This window comes from Vidua chalybeata, chromosome 2 (genome assembly GCF_026979565.1).
Source record: "Vidua chalybeata isolate OUT-0048 chromosome 2, bVidCha1 merged haplotype, whole genome shotgun sequence".
NCBI classification, from domain to species: Eukaryota; Metazoa; Chordata; class Aves; order Passeriformes; family Viduidae; genus Vidua; species Vidua chalybeata.
Genome location: NC_071531.1, coordinates 72,137,296 through 72,158,611, shown reverse-complemented (window position 1 = coordinate 72,158,611; position 21,316 = coordinate 72,137,296). Strand labels below are relative to the sequence as shown.

Sequence of the window (21,316 nt, the reverse complement as noted above, 5' to 3'; positions counted from 1 at the left end):
TATTTATTCAAAAGACAATTTTGTATTTTTGCTTTGAAACAATTTTTGTATTGATTTTTTTTTTTATTCCTAACCATCTGCTTGTGCTGGATTTATCGACAGTAGTCTAATGTGACGTATCACCAGGATTCTTTAGAGGCTTTTTCATAGCATCATGGAAATGCTTGGGTTGGAAGGAGCAGTAAAGATCATCTAGTTCCAACCCCCCTGCTGTGGTCAGGGGCACCTACCACTGGGTTGCTCAAACCTGGCCTTGAACACTTCCAGGGATTGGGCATACTCAACTTCTCTGGGCAACTCACCCCCACAGTAAAGAATTTCTTTCTAATATCTAATTTAAACCTCCTCTCTTTCACTTTGAATCCATCTCCCCTTGTCCTGTCACTACATGCCCTTGTAAAAAGTCCCACTTCAGCTTTCTTGTAATAACAATGCACAGAATTAATATCTCTTGGGAATAAAATTCTCCTCATCACTAAAAATAAACATACAGTGAAAGGTTTAACTTTGCAGAAGTTTGGTGGAGCTCAAACATACTATTAAATGGATTTTGCAAGATAATACATTTGGGACTCAAGTTTAGGATTAGAAACTGAGACTTAGGTTCTGAGGATAAAAAGAAATACAAATTCTTAAAAACTTTAATTTTTCTATGCTGATCATGAGTCCTAAATTTATTTCCTGGAATTTGATGATTGGGGTTTGGGGTTTTTTTTGAGCAAGTAAGGTTCCAAGTGCATATTCAGATATTCTGGTAATATTTCTAGAATTTTCCCAGTGCAACAATGTCATGGCTTAGGGTGGTAGTCTCCAATTTAGTTGTTCCCTAAAACCACTCCTGCTGCTCACTCACCCTTTGCGTGCCTCCTGTTGGAAGCACAAAAGATCACTGGTTGAGATAAGAACAATTTACTGGAAACAACAGTGAGATAAGAAAATGAAGTAACTGCAACAATATTAATAACAAAAGGTATAAGGGGAAAAAAACCTGTTTACATAGAAGACCTGTTCTTTGCAGCCAGTTTCTTCTCCCTGACCAGAAAGGATGCCCTTCTCCTGAGAGGAGGAGTTTTCCCTGCTGCTGGCAATGACCTGAGATGGTATTGAACAAAACTGGGGTCTGGCCATGCCCCCTCCCAGCTACTCTAAAAAATTAATGCTGTCCTAGCTGAAACTAGGACAAACAGCATGTGTAAACCTAATACTGATTTTGTGGGGACTAGATAGCAAGAATCCATAATTCTGCATTTCCTTTCATAAACCTGGAATGATGAGAAAATGTCTCTGTTGTATCCCTGGTAGATCACTCTTCAGTGCATCTACTTGCAAAAATTTAAGAAGTTACAGTAAAGGAGCATGTGGTCTGAAACACTGGGCAGATGGGATGGAATAGCTGAGGCTTAGGCAGGAATTTCTTTCTCCCTTGCAGAGGTTGTGTCCTGCTATGCATGAGTGAACCGAGTAAGGCTGATGCCTTCACACACAACATCCCAATTCACTAGAGGACTCGTGTCTAAGTCCCCTACAGTGTTACTGGCTTGAGTCTCATGGTTGGTATTACAGGCAGGCAAGGCTTTTATGTTCCTCTTAGAAGGTAATTTCAAAGAGCATTGTATTTGGCTTGTTATATACCTTTGTACTGGAAAGACTGAGAATGGAAAGAGTATCAAAGCATAACTTTTCTTTTTCCACCTTCTGGGAAAGCTGCCCTTTTCATCTTTGCTGTAACCTTTAGTTTGATGCATCTTATCTCGTACAAAGTACTTTCTGCAGATAGTTTTGGAGAATTATTTCGAAGCACTTTATTTGCCTAGATACAAGTAACTTCACGCTGACCTTTCTAGTGTTGCTTTTCTTTCTTTTTTTTTTTCTTTCTTTCATCCTTTCATCATTTTTTTCTCTGCTCAGACTTTTTTTGGTTCAATTCTAGTTAGTTTGTTTGTTAATCTGTACAGTATTCCAACTAAGACACGAGGATGTGAAATAGATAAAATAAATCAGCATAAATACATACCTAAATGCACTGCTGAAGAACGATGGGACATAGCTGCAATATAGCATCTTTCTAGAAGTGGGTTTATTTTCTGTTTCAGTACTCTTCATTCTAGTGGTGAGTACGTTTATTCAAAGTAGTAATAACATCAGTGGTGATGGGAACTTAGCAGTCAGACCAATTAATGCTATTACTACCACTTGATTCTTAGTATTAGACAAGATATATAGTGGAAGAATTAATTTAGGTCACGTTTTCTCAGCAGTTATATTTTGCCTTTGCCTTTTAATTTATTTTTTTAAAGAAAAAATTTACAGTATTTGAATAGAAGAAAAATTGTACCCTTCTGGAAGTATTGCTGTTTTGTTTAATTTTGTTCCAACAAGCTGATAAGTAAACTTGAATATTTAAAGGAAATTCCTGTTGCAAGATTGTGGGAGAAAAGGGAAGCATCATTTTCTGTGGCTTTGGTGTGGCCCCATAGGGCTGTAAACTGGATCCATCTCTACTTGCAAACAAAACCTTGTGGAAAGTTCTTGGTACCTTCTACCTTAATACTTGTTAGAGTATTTTGATACCTTCTCAGAGCTGTTTCCACTAGGAGCCTAGGCACACCCTAATTTTGTGGGTTTTAACCAAAGGTACGCTGGCCCCCCAGTCTTCTTTGCATATCCAGGGTTCATGAATGATGATGAGCTATCTTTTGTAAGGGTCTTTCAACAGTTGTTACGGGGTTTTTCTGTGCCTCAGAATATTTCTATCTTAGCCTCCATAGATCAGGCCATGTTGCTGTGTCTTATCTGGTTTGCCTTGTTTAAATGTGTGCTCAAATGTAGTCTGTGCTCTTCTTGGGTTAGCAGAAGGGGAGCGGTGTATGTGATATGCTGTAACCTTGTCGACATCCTTCTGATGTGAGGTGCAGGGTCCAGTGAGTCATTTGTCCTGGGGTTTGATTTATCAGAGTGCAGGCCTTTTGATCTCAGTATAAATAGCATGTTCTGCAGTTTCACTGCTGGGAATGATGTGCTGGGGACACTGCCCTGAGATGTGCAGACCATCTTTTTCACTTGTCTGCTGGAGCTTATAAAGACGTGTGCTTTCATTCAAACCAGTCAACGTGTCTGTTACAAATGCCTGAACAGTTATAACCAGTGAAGTAACTTAGCAGTCAATTAGTGATAATGATTTCATCAAGAAGGATGTGACCATTGCTTCCAGGTTCTTAACAAGTTACAGAGATGAGTCAAATCATTATGTCAGTGTGGCATTAATCTATAGGCATGTCTTTGAAATGCTTACAATTTAATTAATGTATATTTTCATTTGCATTTAATGCACTTGACGTAGCCCTTGAAGAAGGGTGACAGATTACTTCTTTTTTTTTACGGCCTGGCTCAATGAAGCAGCAGCAGCCAGGGTCTGAAGCCACAGCAGAGAGGACTGAGCAGGGACTACTGCTTCTTCATCCCATGATTTTTTTCCACTTGAATGCTGTAAACCCCAATCCTAAAAATGGCTGGGTGAATGGCTTATTGGTCATTGCTAAATCCCTGTCCTTTCCAATGCAAATGCTTTGTAATACAACTGGACACTTAATGCTGTGTAGCAGCAAGGGGCTTCATTATACCCAGGAGGACGAAAATGATAGCTAAATATTTGGGGTTAAGCTTATAATGTGCAGGTATTATTGCAGCATGGAGGTCATGACAGTCATCTTTTGAATGGGTTCAACTCAGTATTTGTCAGCTCACTGGGGCATTTGCTAGAAGGCAGAGCTACAATGCCTACAGGAATGTTGACAGATTCCATTTTTACTTATGGGCTAGGGTGATGGTCCAATAGGAACAAGTTATTTACAATACTTCTGCTTTGGGGTTTCAGTTTCTGTAAGACTGAAAAGAAACTAGCTGTCAGGAAGGATTTTCTAACCTCTCTCATTAACCTTCAGTTGACTTTGTTAGCTTTTAGTTTACACATGGTGAGTAGTTGGATTGGTGTGAGCATCAGAACTTTGAATTTAGATTATTTTCAAAAGCAGTAACAGTGCTTTCTAGAGAAGCCTCCTAAGCAGATGTAACAGAAAGTTGATTAAAAAGCTGGGATTTCAAAATTACGGAAATTGATTGGTACTGAAGAAAAGTGATTTCTTAAAAGACTAAAATATGTTAAAAAACTTTAGTTTGCATTTGCAAACATGTTAGATGAGAATACCAACTAGAAGGGCAATAACAAAAGAAATGCCAAATCTGCATGTTATTGCCAAGTCAGGGTATGCACATCATGTTTGTACATTTCTGTAAATTGGTCATTCTTCCTTTTTGCTTTCCAGCACCAAAAATAAACTACTTGATTTGTTCTGGTTCCAACATCTCTTGCAAGTAAGAATGTTATTGAAGGGGAACTCTAATTACTCTTAACATCAAATCTCATTTCCTGCATCTGGACTACCTATGGAATTACCTGGATTGTTTACTAAGAGAGTTGTCAGTTTAACTAAACTTGGGGTTTAGGCCAAATATGGCTTCTATATGCAAGAAAATAAGCAGAAATGTAATTCTGTGTTAATCTTGTATGTTTATTTCACCTTAGTGATATGTGGGCACATTAACAAGTTGCTGTGAAGTAAACTAGCATGTGAATTTACAGTGCATGAGCTGAGCATTGCTATTAGGAATGTAGCAGCAGACACCAAATTTGTCACCACCAAATGCTGAAGGGATGAACATTCAGGCTGCAGTCTATTCTCTGCTGCTTTATTCATGTCTCCTTATAGAAAACAAGCCCCTTACTCAGACTTGCAAGTAGTCCAGGTTAAAAGTTCAGTGGGGGACACTCTGTCATCGTCTTTATAAGGACTCATTGACAGTGTGATATTGATCATGTGTGGTAAGAGTATTAAATGTACTAAATTTAAATGGTGTCTTCCATGTCAAAGTGATAGCTATACTTTAAAGACAATAAGAAGATTGACACAGGTGTTTAGCCTGTTACACTACCTTAGCCCCCTCTGGTGATGTTCTCACTTTCTTGGAGCTTCCTGCACCTGTTACTACATAGTAGGTAGAGGTACAGCCCAGGTGGCTGAATGGGAGAAGTTTACATCCTCTATTTCCCAGTTTGTTGTGCTGTAGACTGGCCTTCAAATAAACTTAAGCAAATATCTTTATGGATATGCATACTGCATTTTCTTCAGGTGGTCTTTAATTTTCAACAGTAGCTGCTTAAATTAAACCAAGCACTTCTAATTTTAAAGGGCACATCTGTCGATTTAATTTATTTGTGTTAGATTTACACTTCTTTTAAAATGGTGCAATTTTCAAACATTGGAAAAAAACTTCAAATTACTGTCATTTAAATGGAAATACTGGGTGAAGATCCCAGGTTTTTTATGCCTGCCTGTACAGCTGGTTTGAGGCTAATGCCCTTGGGCTGAGCAAAGTAATTAAGCAAACTGCTTCATTTAAACTCTTGCAGGTAATAGACAAACCATGAGCAATGCATTCTCTGTATTTTCATTTGTGATATGATATTGTATCAAATACACAGCACCATCTGTCTATATTTATGTTTCAGAATTTAAAGGAACAGTGAAAATAAATTTGATGTTAATGTATATAACTACTGTAAAATGCAGACGAACCCAGTGGGAAGAAATTATGATGTCCAACTCCAGTTCAGAAGGTTGAATGATTTCTTTATTATAACTATGCTATAATACATTAATATACTACATAAAGGAAGATATTAAAACTACATAGCTACTTTTCTAACTACCATATCTAACTTACTAACGCCTCATGACCCTGTTTGCGAGAGTCCAGACACAGGTGGATCTGATTGGCCATCAGGCTCAAACAATCCTCACCAGAATCCAATCAAGCAATCACCCCAGTTAAACAATTCTCCAAACACATTCCACATAGGAAAAACAAGGAGCAGAAATAGAAATTGTTTTCTCTTTCTTTCTCTCTGTGCACCTCTATGAAAAATCCTGAGAGAGAGAGAAATGTGCTTACCACATAAAACATGGTTAAAGATGGTAAGAAATCCACTGTATTTAATAGACTCCAAGACTTGGGGATTCCTCCTTCCCAGCTCTTGAAGGTGAGCCAGGTTCAAGTGTCTCCATCCCTGTCTGATGGATGTGACTGCTGAAGTTCCCATTTGCAGTCAGGACATATTTTAGAGGTGCATTAAGAGGACACTGATACAGCTGCCCACACAGAGAGCCACCAACAGCCCTGCCTTTGCAGCATCCCCGTGTAGTCCTGCCACAACTCACCTGCCCACAGCTAGCCAGGCTTTGATCTTCCTCCTTATGTTCACTGTCAAATAGATGCACAGGCTTGCACCCTTCACAAGTATCCTCATGCTCATGGACCCTTCAGATATTAGCAGAGGCTCTCAGTCCAGTACCCGTGCTTGCACCCTGGACCTGTGCAGCCATCAGCACAGAGCTTGGGTCTTTTCAGATGCAGGTCTCCTGCTGTCCAGCTGGGAGTTTGCTAATGAACATGCACTCAGGATTAAATTCACTGGGAAAAACAAACACACCCAGGTGTTTTCAGTTGCTAGGGCCCTGGGACCCACCATCAGCCTCTGATCCCTGCCACCCAGCTCTCTCAGCCCCTATGATCTGCAGACCCTTTTTGATGAAGAAGGTGCTGACGCACTCTGCGCATCCCCTTGTGAGCATGCGAACACTGAGAAAAATCGGCGTGTCAGCTGAAGGGTATTGCCCTGACAGTGTGAGCTCTGCCTGATCCATAGGGAGAGTGGCTCTCTAAAATGCAATCTTTCAAGGGTGCTACAGAGATAGAAATCCAGATCCTGATTTATTTATCACTTATTAGGCCTTTCATTTTTAAAATCAAGCAAGAAACCTTTTCAGTCTTTACACCTGCCTCTGGGAGATGAAAACCCTTGCAGATGGCAAGGTGAAGTGAATAATACTGAAGAATGAAGTAGTCTTTGAAAAGATTAAATAAATACTGCAGATACATATTTCAGATAAAAATATAATTGTGGAATAAATTAACAGGTTGATAGTGTAGTTAGAGATAGTGCAAAGATGCTAGTATTGAAAAACCTGTCTTTGCCAGCTGAAGCTGCTCATAATCTTTAACTGTGAGGATATTATACATTCTCTCTCTTACCCCTATTTATTTACCCTCACTTAGCACAAGGAGTATCTTAAATTATGTCTATTAATACCTGTACCTTCTTTAAAGAAACTAGCAATGCCATGAGTCAGGAAAAATAAAACTGTGAAATGTAATGTCAAGTTCTGGCAAAACATCTGTAACCTTAAAGGAAGCAAAGGGAATTGGGTCAAGTAAGCCTTGTATGTTCCAAAGTATTTTCCAAAACTGATCAGATAACTACTTTCTATTTGGACTTACAGAATAATAATTTCTAATACTTTAACTCACAAATTATTATTTTTCCCCTTCAGCATAAGGAAAAGATTTTCTCTCTCAAATAGAAATGGTACAGAAGTAACATAAATGCATATTGTAGAAGTACATGTAGAGTAGTTCCCAACCTGACTACATTTTTTCACATTTATTTGATTTAACAAGTAAATTTCTTTTTTAAATTCCTGTTTGGAACATCATTTATAGAACTGGAAATATGTGATCTATGTGATAGTTAGTTTGGACATTGGTGTAAGCATTTATTTACAGAGGTTTTTCTATTTGAAATCTGTTTTCAGTTTATTACATTATGAACAAATAAAATTACTGCATTATTTCTAGACTTTCAGTAGTAGGCATGCTGTTGCATATGAGGAGGTGGGGGTAGTTCTTTGCAGTTTAATTTCTTCTGCTATCTTGGCAGGTGTCCTTAATTTTACTCTCCAATTTATTTTGTGTTGTTCTGTCTATAGGAACATGTATGTGTTTTGAATAGAAGACAATCTGTGTATTCTCTGCTGGGGAATTCCCCTTGCACTTTTGCTTTACAACCATGTACAAATGTAATTAGCTGTGTTCCAAAAAAAAAGCTGCATTCAAATTTGTTTATTCATTAGAAGCCAATAGCAAGATAATCTGTTAAAACTTTATTTTAATTAAATACAACAGAACTGTGCATTACAGGGAATATGCTTTTATAAGACTACAAAGTTAAGACACTTTGCTGGTCTGTTGAGCAAGATGCTGAAAAAGGTGAACAAATAAAACCTTTGTTTAGTGTGTTAAAGATTCTAGTGTTATTGGAAGGTCAAACATGTGTATGAATTATGCATTTGAAAAGGAGTGTCTATAAATAATTCCTAAAGAGAGGATTTGGCTATGGTATAACTTTGGGTTATGAGAATGCTTGCATACATTGCTAGGCAAAGAGATGAATATTTCATTTTGCTGTACCACCAAGCTATACTTTTAGAGCATGATCTCGGTGGGGAGTGTATCAATATCTAGAATTTGTGATTTCTCCCACAGCTGCTTTTCCATTTGTCTTTCTCATCTTTGTCATTTACTGTGAATTCAGTAAATTAATCTGTATTAATGACATCTGGCATGTTTAGAGTACTGCCTGATATTTTTTAGAGTTTACACTGATGACTTTGAAGACATTAACTTAAAATGATTGGGGTGTAAAAAGTTATCCTTTGACACCTCTGTGAGTTTTTAGAGTTTGATTTCCTGTGGAATCTCATTATTTCTTTGATAATTTTATGCCTAAAACTGCATTTTTGAGCCATTCTTGACTTGCTAGTTTCTTATGAAAGGGAAGCCTATCAAAGTCCAGTTACAAACTTATTACAGCCTTATTAAACTTTCTTGGATTTATTTTATTCCTTCTCTGTAATGTGTTGGAGGCTGTGCACTTAAGTGTTTTTATCGATGCTCTCTAGATGATTGGTAAATTTGGATGACACATCTGTTGTCACATCTGACATCTGTTTCTTTTTATTCTGTCTTCAGTATGTGAGACTTCATATTCTGAGTTCTATGAGGAGATGACCTGCTGGTGGTCACGTGAGAAACATTTCCAGTTTGGTGACATTGAGAAGAGAGGGTCTATAGTTCTGTTCAGGGAACATTGAATGTATCTTACCAATGACTTCTTTTAATCCTGAAGTTCCACTGGGAGTTGGACTGTCCTTGTAGTAGCAAGATAAAATACCATCTCGACTTGAAGATCTGTGTATCTTGCAGATATGGTCCTGTAAGACATAAATAGTCAAGTAAGAGAGGGGTGGTGATGAATGCAGTCCACATATGGTGTGGTAGCTCAGTCTCAGTCACAGAGCATGGACTGAAAGTCTTATAACACAAATTCCCAGCACTTACAGAGTGATCCAAACTTCAGGTGGCTGCGCATGCCGTTTCAGGCATCTGTCATGAGAAGAAAAATAAGAGCTACATAGACTGAAGTTTGGGAGAAAGAAACCGTCAGAGTAGTCTGGATTTATATTGCATGTGGTATAATCCAAAAGTACATAAAACTCAGGGAATGTCTTTCCTTGCTCCTCAGAATCACTTTTGACTATCAGCTTCCATGTGGGACATATAGATATATAAACGTGTAAATATATAAACTGCCATGTCTTGATACAACGTTTTTGACAGTGGTTTTGCCAGCTGATTAGGTACAGATGAGTGTTGGACTAGATTTAATCTAATAAAGGTTTCCCTCTCCCATGTTCTTGTTTATAATGTTCAAGAGGAGAATCCAGATCTTCAAGGAAGATTAAGGTGAATAAACTAAAGGGTGTAACGACCTTAAGAACTTGTTAATCCCCCTATAAATGAACTTACTCAGAAGGGACTCGTTGGGTTTTGGCTGTGTACCTACAGCAGTATTGTTTGCAGTAGGTGATGTTACCCCTTTTAGCTCTTTCACAGTCACCTTGTCAATTGAAAAAAGTCATCAGAAACAAGCATGCATGTGACTTGACTTCCCATCAATCCACTGCAAATCCCAGAGGCTTCATTAAAGCTGCCCACACAGTTGGGATTTACAGTGACTCTAAACTTGGCTGAGAGGCAGATGTGTTTCATTTGGGTGGCTCTGTGGGTGAGTGTAATAACCTTGAAAAGATAACTTCAGGTGATAGAAGGTTTCTCAGTAAACACACTGACATAAGGATTTAATGTGTTTCTAATTTTAGCATGTGGACTTGATGTATTTAGTTGATTGGTGTTTAATTCTTGAACATGTCTTCTGAGTGATGACCTAAATCTTTCCAGAATTATAAATAATAGCTGGAATGTTTTGATGTTTCAGGAAAGTTTGAAAAAAAAAAAACAACAAAAACAAAACAAAACAAAAAAAAAAAAACAAAAACAAAACAAAACAAAAAACCCACATTTGTTCCAGCTGTGAATTCCTGAGAGTGAAAGTACAGTCTGTTGTAAGATAGCAAATTAGGATACTCCCTTGACATTACAGAATCATAAATTACATTCAGTCTGAAAAAGTGTTTTGATTCTAAGAACATTAGTTACCTAAATATGTATGTTAGTTGGCTCGTTATACTTGCTGGTCTGTTTCAAAGTATTTCTATTGTCTTTGGACACACTTGAATTGTGCAAGTTTAACTGTTTTTAATCTTTAGTTTGACAGTCCCTACAGATCTAGGAAGTAATTTTGCTTAATTTTATTATATGAGAAATTGGTAGCACTTATAATTAAGATTGCTTAATACTTTCCATTAAATGATTGTGTTTTCAGTTTCTTGTAGCTGCCAGACTTTAGTTCTTCCAACTGGAATATTTCTGTCTGCCTCAAGCTGTTCTCTTGGGGTTTCTTTAAACAACTTTGACAGAAATGCTTTAGCCATCTCTAAATGAAACTAGAAATGGAACGTGATTCTACTCAGATTAAAGTTTGTTTTTTCAAAGAGTACAGTTAAGGAACTCAAGAACCATCCATATTTTTCCAAGCCTTGTTAAAATATTCTCATCTAGTTTCTCCATCTGAAGTTCTTAGAGTTCAGCTGCTCCATTCTCCAGAGCTGTGTGTGCTGAGCAGGCATGCTCACGCACCCCCAGGTCGATAGGAGCTGAGTGAGGTGTTTCATGTTGCTGGATTCTGTTGTGGCACCTGACAGTAGAATGGGAAGCAGTGGCTGTTCAGCTACCTCCCAACTGATAAATGCTTAACTTATGTTCTTCAAATGTGGTTCTGTTACATGAGACTCTGGATGTTTTCAGAAAACTTCTTATGCTAGTGATGTGTTCCTTAGTAATACATAGTTTATATTTGACTATAAATTGCACCTGCATCTCCTTTGCCAGGGCTGCCTTTGCTGCAGTTAATTTACAAGTGTTTGCACTTCTAAGCCAACCACTATGGTTTATGACATCCTTAGGTTGAATTTCTGCTGTGAGTGGCAGCAGCTGCAATTTCCAGGGCCTCAGCTTTCTGGATTAAAGGATTAAAATGGGAGCTTGCACCTATTTAGAGCAGCTGAGAAGCAGTAAGTCCAACTACATGAAGTAAAGATTGAACTGAAATTTAATCAGAGCCAGCCTGAAGACAAACAGAAAAACAATTCTTTGGAAGTTTCCTGCACAGAGAAAGAGGGCTCCTGCAGTCTAAGACCAGTTGGTGCAGGCCAGAACAACTAATGATGGTAGGGTATGTGGATTTCTTAATGAAAGTCAGTATTAGCTTAATCACTTTGCTACCCCCTCCTGGTCACTTAACTTTTCCACTCTTGAACTCCTTCTCTGACATATTACAATAGCACTGTGTAAGTTTGTGATCCTTGAGGAAGATCAGCCTCTCTTTTTATTGCTTCCCTCTTTTGTTGCAAAGTGATTCTGTACTACTGCTCTTGGTTGAAATGAATCAGTGGTTGTTTATCTTGGCGTTTGCAGTCTGCTGAGTACAGCACAGGTTTTAGTGAGTTTTGCTTTATTTTAATTTCAAAAGTAATGAGTACAGTTCCGAGATTTGAGTTTACAAATAGCCAAATTAGTAATTTTTTGCTTGGTTGTTCTCCCTCTGTCTCTAGTTTAAAATATTGAATCAGGGTTGTAGTTACAATTTGTGAATTAAAAATACTGTGGGCATGGTTAATCCTCATCTCCACCTGTTTTGTGCTTCTGCACTGCTCCAATGTTATCTCACTGTCTTGCTTTCCAGCAGGGCAGCCTGGGCATGCTGAACATACCTCTGCTCAGTATTGTATTTCATTTTATTTATTCTGTGTGCAGTAAGCCATGCAGAAGCTTTCTGCCTAGGGCAGAGGTGCCCTGGGGTCAGGGAGGGGCAATGGCTCCCTCCCCTCTGCTCCTGGCTAGCAGGAAGCCTCACCCTCAGGTGTTGGGACTGCAGCATCAGTTCTAGCATGAGGTGCTGCCTTTAATACAATGCCTGGCTTCTTTATTTATTCTTGCTCCTTGCCAAGAAATGACAATTGAACAATTAAGGCACAAAGCAGAGAGGGTTTAGCAAATCATGAACTGTTTTTAATTTGCCTCATTAAGCTGCTGTTAACTACTTAAAGCCATCTGCTTAAAAATAATTTGCACATCTTAAGTTTGCTCTAGAGAGCAGGTAGACCTTTATTAGAACAGGCTTCATTATTAATGTTATCTTTAGGGGACTGTCAGTTGTTGTGGGAAACATGCTATTGCTCACTGAACCAAACTTTCCCTGTAAACAAAAGGAAGTGGCACGTGTTGGTAACTTGCAGTCTGTGGCCATAACTGTATTCTTAGGAACCACTGTCATTCATGTGGAAATCGGTTTGCTGTGGAGGAAGTTATTTACAGATATTAGGTAGGTCTGGGGATGACAAATGGGAATGAGCTGTGTAAATGCATTGTATCCCTGGTATCTACAACCGTCCCCAAAAATTAGTTCTGAAGAGAAAGAACAGCCAGATCCATCTCAGTGCCTCACTGAGAAGGGGGAACCTTGTTGCCTAAGCCTTGGGGAGCTGTTTGTGGTAAAAAACTGTTTATTTGTCTCCCCAGATTTGCAAAGAAACAGTTTCACTTACAAAGAACAAATCACCAGAGCTCTGCAGACCCTCCCTCCTCTCTGGGGCTGAGGTCCAGTGGCATTTCAGCAAGACTGTGTGCGCCCTGTCTGACCTCCTGCCTGGCGTTGTGGTTTAGTGCTGTCCTGTTTCTTGTCTGGGAGATTGTGTCAGCAGTGAGCTCATGCGTTGCTGATACCAATAAGATCATTTGGAATGAAACTATCTTTAGGAATATTAGATAATGATGGTATGAGGTTTTAAAAGAAGGTCCCCCTCTCAGTCTGTGGGAAAGAGGTAGATCTGGTTTTCGGCATATTAGCTGAGACACAATATGTTACTGAGTATAGATCTTTTATCAATACATTAAAAACTCATTAAAGTATTGTGCTGAGATTGACTGGTGTGTTGTTCATTGAGGGGGTTTTTGTTCACAGTTAGTGCTGTTTATTAAGAAGAAAAATGCCAATATTTAACTGGATGTAAATGTAGTAGCTGAGCAAAAATGTTGCTATGAACTTGAAATATCATTTTCTTTCTATTAAGGTTTTATTTGTCCCTTTTTGGGAAGAAGAATCCTTACAAACAGACTAACTGCACAGGTTTGCACACAATATGCTTTCAAGTGTGACAAACCAGAAAAAATACAGGTTTCTTGTAATTATTTTTGGTTGCAAAAGTTGAAGGTATTCTTTCCAACTGCAGTTACTGTGTCTTTCAGTTTGAAAAGAATTCCAAAGTAATCCTTGACTGGAATCCTTTCATGTTTGCCCAGTCATTTGGGCCTACATTTGGAAAAATGCAGAATGGAAAAATTACCCAACTTTGTTTTGATTTGAAGGAATGAATGTTCTAAAAATGCATACATTGAGCAGAACATGTGGCTTCAGCCACATTTGTTGTGCTATCATACTTCTGTTCTTTTTGCTATATTTGTCTTACTCTGGAACGAATTCTACTTAAGGATTTCACTGTAAAACAGCTCTTCAAAATAAAAAACTTTACGTGACAAAGAGCCAATTAAATAATTCTTGTAGATCAAATATGTGAAAGAACTAATCCATTTTAAAAATTTCAAAATGCTTGTACTTAATGCTTATTTTCTCAGTTGTTTACTGAGGAGTATCCAGTGTCAAGATGCTATTGTAACTGCTCAGTTATTCAAATCACAAGTTATTCGTTTTTAGTACTGTGGATTGTCATGGAAGGTTAGGGCTAGTGTGAAAACATCAGTAAATTTTATGTGGAAAACATTTTTCTGAGCAAAACATTCTGAGTTGAGCTGACTTAAATCTTTGAATCCATCTGAGCTATAGCTCAAAGAGCAGGAGAAAGTGATAACCACCATGGGCCTTCTGATAAGTTTGGATGGGGAGGTTTGCTTTTAGGAGAGAATGATATGCAATGACCCAATTTCTACAGTCTTCACCAGTTATATATTTGCTAAGGAATCTTGGAAAATATTTCTTTAGCATTTCTGCTCTAGGTGAGAGCAAATTGTCAAAGACCCACAATCTGTCACATACTGTGTTTTAAGTAATTTCTACTTATAGTTCTTATAAAATGCAGCAAATTCTGCTTTAGCAGATGCTAGCAGAAAAGCTGAAGAAGCTGAAGAAGACCTTGCCAGGTTAAATGCAGTTAATGCAGCTGCAGAAGCTGGAAAACTCATTGTTTAAACCTCAGTTCAGCTGCTGAATTGGCCTCCTTTTCACTTCCATCCCCTTTAGGCTATTTTTGTGGATGTGGAGGGGACACGACATAAAGAGAGCTGCATCTTGATGCGGCCAGCTCCCCTGAAATGCCATCATATGTTCCCACCAGAAATATTTCATATATCCTTCTCCTGCTGCTGAAGAGAAGGAACAGGATCCGTTTGCCTTTTTTGACAGGTCTTCCCTCTGGTCCAGCTGTGAAAGCCATCAGCTGGGGAGTGGAGTAGCCCACTGCTGAATGAGAGAGGAGCCTTGAAAACTCTAGGCTGGTCAGAGCTGGAGTGAGGTATGCATAAAAGGAGCAAGGAAAATGCTGCTGCTGGGAATTGGAAGGCCCTTGGAAGGCCTTAGTTGGTTACCATGTGCTTGTCTGCTTCTGAATGGGAGGAGGATCTGAATAGGAGAGGCTTGAGCAGCCCTGTTCTCTGCACAAAGTAGGTGGAAAGAAGGCTGTCTAGGGGATGGCTCTGAGTTCTGTGTCCCTCAATGCTTCTGGTGTCTGTGTTCCCTATACTCTTGGCAAAGATGAGAAGCAATGTGAAGGAGAAGGGCCGCTGACAGAAGAGAAGGACAGTTCTCAAATGTCTGCCTAGAGAAGCAGTCATGATGTGTTGGGATGTGTTGCTGATAATTGACTTTTGAAAGACACCTGGAATGTGGGTTTCTCTGTTTAGGAAATGAACCTTTTCTGCTCATCTTCCTGCTCTTTCCTGTCCCAATCCCAGCTGGAGCTACTACAAGAACGCTGCTGAGGGTTCAGCAGCTTGTCCTTGTTGGGACCTGAGTGCATCTGTCAAGGAAATGTGGCTGAGGATCATCCCTTACTCAAATGACAGAGCTCAGCTGGGGACAAGGCAGCAGCTTAACAGAAGTAGTTTTAAACTGTCTCTTGTGAAGTCAGTCCCTGAGTAGTGCTGGCATGAGCTGTAGCTTTGAAGTCTTGGGATAGTTTGTGGGTTTTTAAATTTTTTTCCTGAAAACCACAGACCCTTGTTTCTACTTAAGAATGTAATTGTAAATCGAAGGAGTAATTTCCAGCCCTTGCATTTGTATAAGAAAGCGACTCATGACCTGAATGTCCTCTTATAGCTTAGGGCGAGAGAGCTTATGAAAACTCATAATCACTGAGTAACTGGGTGTGAAAAGGCAGTCGAGGAGATTCTGAAGTATAAGAGAAGGGCATGAAGTCATTTGCTTCAAATTCACAACTTGAAACTAAATGGGAAATCTACAGACTCTCAACTTGCTCTTTCCTTTGTTTAGCAATCCATTTTTAAGTAGCAGAGGAGCCAAGAGGCAGCTCAGAAGAGTTAGGATAGCAGTATCTACCAGCTCTAACCTCCTACTCACATCTTCAGAGACAAGCAGACATGCTGTGGTAGGGTAGTGCTTGGAGGAAAAAAGAACAGAAGGAGAGCTCAGCCTCTCTTTTGCACTTCTATCTCAGAAAAACTGTGAATAATACCATTTTTTGAGGTATTTTGTAAAAGGAAGTGTCATATCTTTTCTTCACCCAGTGAAAGGGTACTTGCATGACTCAACCAGCCATGCTTAGGGCCGTGAATTTCTGGCATTGTGACAATGTTGGTGTTAAGCATTTCCCTCGCCTAGCTTCAGGAGTCTAAGACTGTTCTGGTTCTACTGCTTTGAGAGCTGTAACATTAGGAAAGAGAAGGTTATGTGTATGCTGGTTGGAGTCACTTATTAAATCTCAGTTTGCTGCTTTTTGAATGAAGAGTGTACCGAGTGCGTGCATACCCTGGTTGGAACTGGAGCTGCAAGGCTGCCAGACCATCAGTAGACTTTTTGTGGGGAACTATGATAGTTCAGCCAAAGAGAAACATAGTTCTCAAGTGGTCTGTCAGCACAGAATAGCAGTGACACTATTTGTGAAAGGCAACCTCTGCAAGGGAAAAAAAGAAAAAAAAAAGGGGACAGAAAAGAAATCTGTGTGTTAGGAGGTTCAGTTTATGTGCTGGTGGATTCTAATAGTGAAGCAGTCTTACCCTGTGGCACATGGCACAGCTCTGCATAGCTGCTCAGGCACAGTGGAACAGAGCAGGGCTTGTGTTGTACACTGCAAAGGCAGCTTGCTTCCCTTTTGACTAAAATAATTTCAATAAGAACATTTAGTTTAGGGAATTAATTAGTCTGCTGAGTAACTACCCTGTAAGAAATAAAAATATGCTGGAAAGATTGGATCCTGGGTAGTTCATGGATGGCAGCTTGTAGCCAGCCACATGACCTGGTTACATCCCGGATACAGAGGTCTTAGGAGGTTTTCTACATGCTTTTTTCACATATCTCTTAAAAAACCAAAAACTAAAACCCCCAAACCCTAGCAGCAAAACAATTAGGTTATTTGGAATGAAGTAAAACAGAGGTCAAAGTACATTTTTGATATGAGGGATAGCCTGCGCAGAATGACCAATAGGGAGCATGAACAGAAGGTTCTATGCCTGAGATGTAAGTTTGGAGGGGAAAGAGTGCCATGCAGCTTTCTCCTGCTAAACAGGCTAAAAATGTTTATAATTCTACAGAAGTAGGCCTTAAAAACATAACTTTATGTTTTGAATAAATCTAAGGTGCTATTGCATAATAACTTCAACCTTTTTTTTTGTTTGTTTTCTTTCCTTTTTCCCTTCTACAGATCACACATCCGTGGGCGGGCTGGGAGACAGTTTTTATGAATATTTATTGAAAGCCTGGCTTATGTCAGACAAGATGGACACGGAGGCAAGGAAAATGTACGACGATGCAATTGAGGTGATTATAATTCATTGAGTTTTCCAATACAGTGGAACCATATTTAATGATTTTAAGGAAATCAAATTAAATTAAAAAAAGAAACCTAGGCAGAAAAAACACCACCAACCACAGGGCTTGTTTTGATTATGTAAGTTTTAAGAAATCAAGTGATGAATAATACTAGCTTTCACTTTGAGTAGTTTCAAAAGTATTATTGTGGAATACATGTGATGCAGATTATTGTGCTAAAAATAATCAGCTTGTCCCAAATGGTACAATGTAAAAGCCCAAGCTCTAATTTATTAGAAGGAGGTCTAGCAACCTTGAGATGTGTGCAGAACAAGCAAGTCACCTTTTTCCAGTGTTGAGACTTCATCCTTCTAGGACCTAAGTCCCAAATTATTTTATTCTTTGCATTATTTTCTAAGGTATTTACATGTTCTATTCCTATTTACCTTGTAAAATGTAGTTTATATCTATTCCTGTTTCTATGGTTCTTTTGTGCTATGCTCTTAGTCCCTGTCACAGACAAAGAGGTGCTTGCCTAAGTAGGGCAGTAATGCAGGATGGTTCAGTGGGATTTGGGGTGGGGGCCTTTCTGTGGTGGCTCTGAGCTTTTTGCTGCCCAGCTCTTACTTTCCCAGTTTCCCCATCTTCTCTCAGCAGCCTGTCATAGTGGTTCCCACTGTGCCACCATTCTTCTGCTACAGTTTAGACACATAAAGAGTAGCTGAGTACTTTATGTGTAAAGTACTCTTTACACATAAAGAGTACTCAGCTGAGTAGCTGAGTGAGCTGTGGTACCAGCAGCAGCAGTGACTGTGTAGCCTTGTCCCAGTGCTGATGTGTGGCTGGTGCCTGATGTATTCCAGGCTCTGTGCATGCCTTGTTGCTTTCAATGTAAGTTTTTACAGCTTAGTTTTAGTGCAGTCGGTCTTCTAAAGCAAAACACCTGTTCCTGGAATTCTCAAAATTCACATTTTACAAGATATATAGTGAATGTTCTAGTACAAAATTGCTTTGAAGCTGTAATATGTCTTATTCCTGACCTGAATTTGATTACATTTGACTTCCAGCTGCTTTGACTTTTTCCTTCTCTACATTTTTCCTTCATCTACATCTCTCCTCTCTTCTCTATCTGCACCGTATAGTTGGTTACTATCAAATGTACAATAGACATTCTCTCCTGAAGCAAAAATGCTTTTCCGTTTTTTGGTCTCACAAGATAAAACAGATTTTCAATTATTTCTTAATCTTTTTTCTATGTATTTTCCAGTATCTTCTGTATGGAGACAGCACTGTAATGGTTCTTCTAATGTGATTCTTCTTCTAACTGATTCCTTCTTTGTTTTATCCTCTTCATCCAGCCAGAAGCTCTGCTTGTACTCTTAACCTTTGCCTCAAACCATCATCCACTTTCCAGTTGCTTTATTCTGAAGCTGGCTATAATCTTTTCGATTTACTGCTTTCCTACCACTGTGATTTACATTCCCGATTCCTCAGCATTTGACCTTACACTTATCTCTATTGCAACACATTGTTCAGGCAAAACCCATTTTGTCACCTGCTCTCAGTGATTTTACAGAACTGACTTTTTCTTTATCATTATCTATAGCTCCATCAATTCTTGTCATCTGCAATTTATTTTCTAGCATTTTTCTTGGAGATCATTGTTAGAAATACTGCCCAGTATTGAATAAAGTATCTATCTTCATGGGATAAGGATTTTTTTTTCAATTTTTTTTTCTTTATTTGAACTGTTCTAGCAAGCCAGCTTTTAATCCACTTCATATGTGCTGCCTTGAATTTGTTTAGGACTAATATTATGTAAAATGCCAAGAAATTCTTGAAATCCCTAATATTTCTCATATCAGCATATACATATCAATCCTTTATTTTTGAAACCACATCATTCATTTTATATCATTGTTTTATTCACTTTTTAAACTATTGATAAAGCATTGTCTGTTTCCCAGTCCTTTTGAACTTCCTTAGCTTTCCAGGGTTTGTTAAATTCCTCATTACTAGTTCAAAACATTATTTGTGTATTTTAATAGGTTAAAATACAGTTTATGGGGTCCTGTGGGTTTAAAGATGTTTAGTAGTTGATACCTAGCTTCCATTGTGGTTATTGTTGAAATATTTAACTCTGACTTTTAAACTGTGAACACTTCAAAATTAGAGGAAATAAACTCTCCTATTCATCCTCTTCACTGCAAACCATCTTGCAAACATTTTATATGGGCACATCTCTGAAAGGAGACAGAGCAGGGCAAATTTGTGACCAGGTGATAACACTTTGTGGATAGGAGGGAGGAAAAGCCAAGCTGCTCCGTATTCATGTGTGATATATCCTGCAGTCCAAGTATCAGAGGGTTCCTTCCACTTTTTCTCAGCTAAACCTACCCTGTACATTTGAGTTGGCATGAACTGTACTGATTTTTCTGCTGTGGAACATACTCTGTTTCAGGGTTGGTGTCTTTCCCAGATCTTACTTCACGTTGGAAAACATAGGCAAAGATTCATTAAGTAGGGTTTGCTTTGCATAATTGCAATTCGAATTTTTATTTAAATTTTTTTAAATTTAAATTTTCTTACCATTCTTTTGATCTTGCCTATAATATAGGTCTTCCTCTGTCGCTAAGACTTCTTATTCTTTGTTTTTCAAAATGTGGAGCAGAAGCTCTTTGCATCATTTGTGCAAGCAGAAGGGGAAAGGTGTAACATGCATTCCTCCCACTCACAGCACGGAGTTGGAAATGTTCTCAGTACCCACCAGTCTAAAAGAATGTCCAGCCACACTTCACTCCCTTATTACAGCAGTGTGAGTGGAAGATGGACAACATAACTTCAGTCCTAGGTCTTGCAGTAGACAGTGATATCTCATTCCTTGGAGCTATCACAGGGAAGAAAAATGCAGCATCTGTTCTTCAGATTTCATGGTTTCTGATCCATGGCATATGAAGTCTTATCCAGGTCACCACATACTTCCTAACATGAATACAAACAAGTTGTATATCCATAACCCCTCTGTATATAGCATGGGTGCAGTCTTCCACTGTAAAGGACACTTCATTGCCATGTCCTGCTATGGAAGTTCACAGCTGTGATAAAAGCAGAAATTGTGAAACCTGTTCGGAATTTTTTGTGGTGATAAAAATTGAGGATGGACCTCTTAACTTTGCCTTCAACATCATCATGTGGGTCTTCCAGCTAGTCTGGTGTCAAGTGTCTTTTTTTCCTTCTCATATCAGTTGGAGGATAGGTAAGCTTCTTTTTGGTCTGCTGCCTTGAGTAGCCTAATCTGTTAGGCTCATAAATTTGATCCTCACTCTTTCTTACTGCACAGCATTAGGTAGCTAAAAGAAGTATTCAGCAGTGTGCTTGACTGTCACAACACAGCAAGTACTGCTGCAAGACAGCTCCGAAAATGCTATTTTTTGTAGTCATGAAAAGCACATAAACTTCAGGGAACATTCAGGTTTTGCATAGAATCACAGAGTATCTTGAATAGCAAGGGACCTCAGGAATCATTGAGTCCAGCTCCTCGCCCTGCACAGGACACCCCAAGACATCATGTGCCAGAGAGCGTTGTCAAAACACTTCCTGAACTCTGTCAGGCTTGGTGCTGTGACCACTGCCCTGGGGAGCTTGTTCCAGTGTCCAACCACCCTCTGGGTGAAGAACCTTTTCCTGCTACCCAACCTAAACCTCCCCTGACTCAGCTTCAGGGCATTCCCACGGCTCCTGTCACTGGTCTCGAGAGTGAAGCAATCAGTGCCTTTCTCTCCACTGCCCCTCGTGAGGATGTTGAAGGCTGCAATGAGGTCTCCCCTCAGTCTCTTCTCTAGGCTGAACTAAACCAAGCAACCTCAACCACCCCTGTTCAGGCATTTCACAGACTAAGGAAGCTCC

At 39.1% G+C, this 21,316-nt stretch overlaps 1 protein-coding gene across 5 annotated transcripts in view; it reads left to right on the top strand.

The window, feature by feature from the left end:
• The window catches only part of MAN1A2 (mannosidase alpha class 1A member 2), a 134,329-nt gene that overhangs the window by 89,505 nt on the left and 23,508 nt on the right, over positions 1–21,316 (top strand). For all 5 annotated transcript variants that reach the window (XR_008429225.1, XM_053934634.1, XM_053934635.1 and 2 more), the window contains exon 9: positions 17,304–17,419. Coding sequence is in view for 4 of the 5 variants with exons in the window: in XM_053934634.1 (XP_053790609.1) it covers positions 17,304–17,419 (116 nt within the window). In the remaining variant the exon portion in view is untranslated. The remainder of the gene's footprint in view (positions 1–17,303; positions 17,420–21,316) is intronic.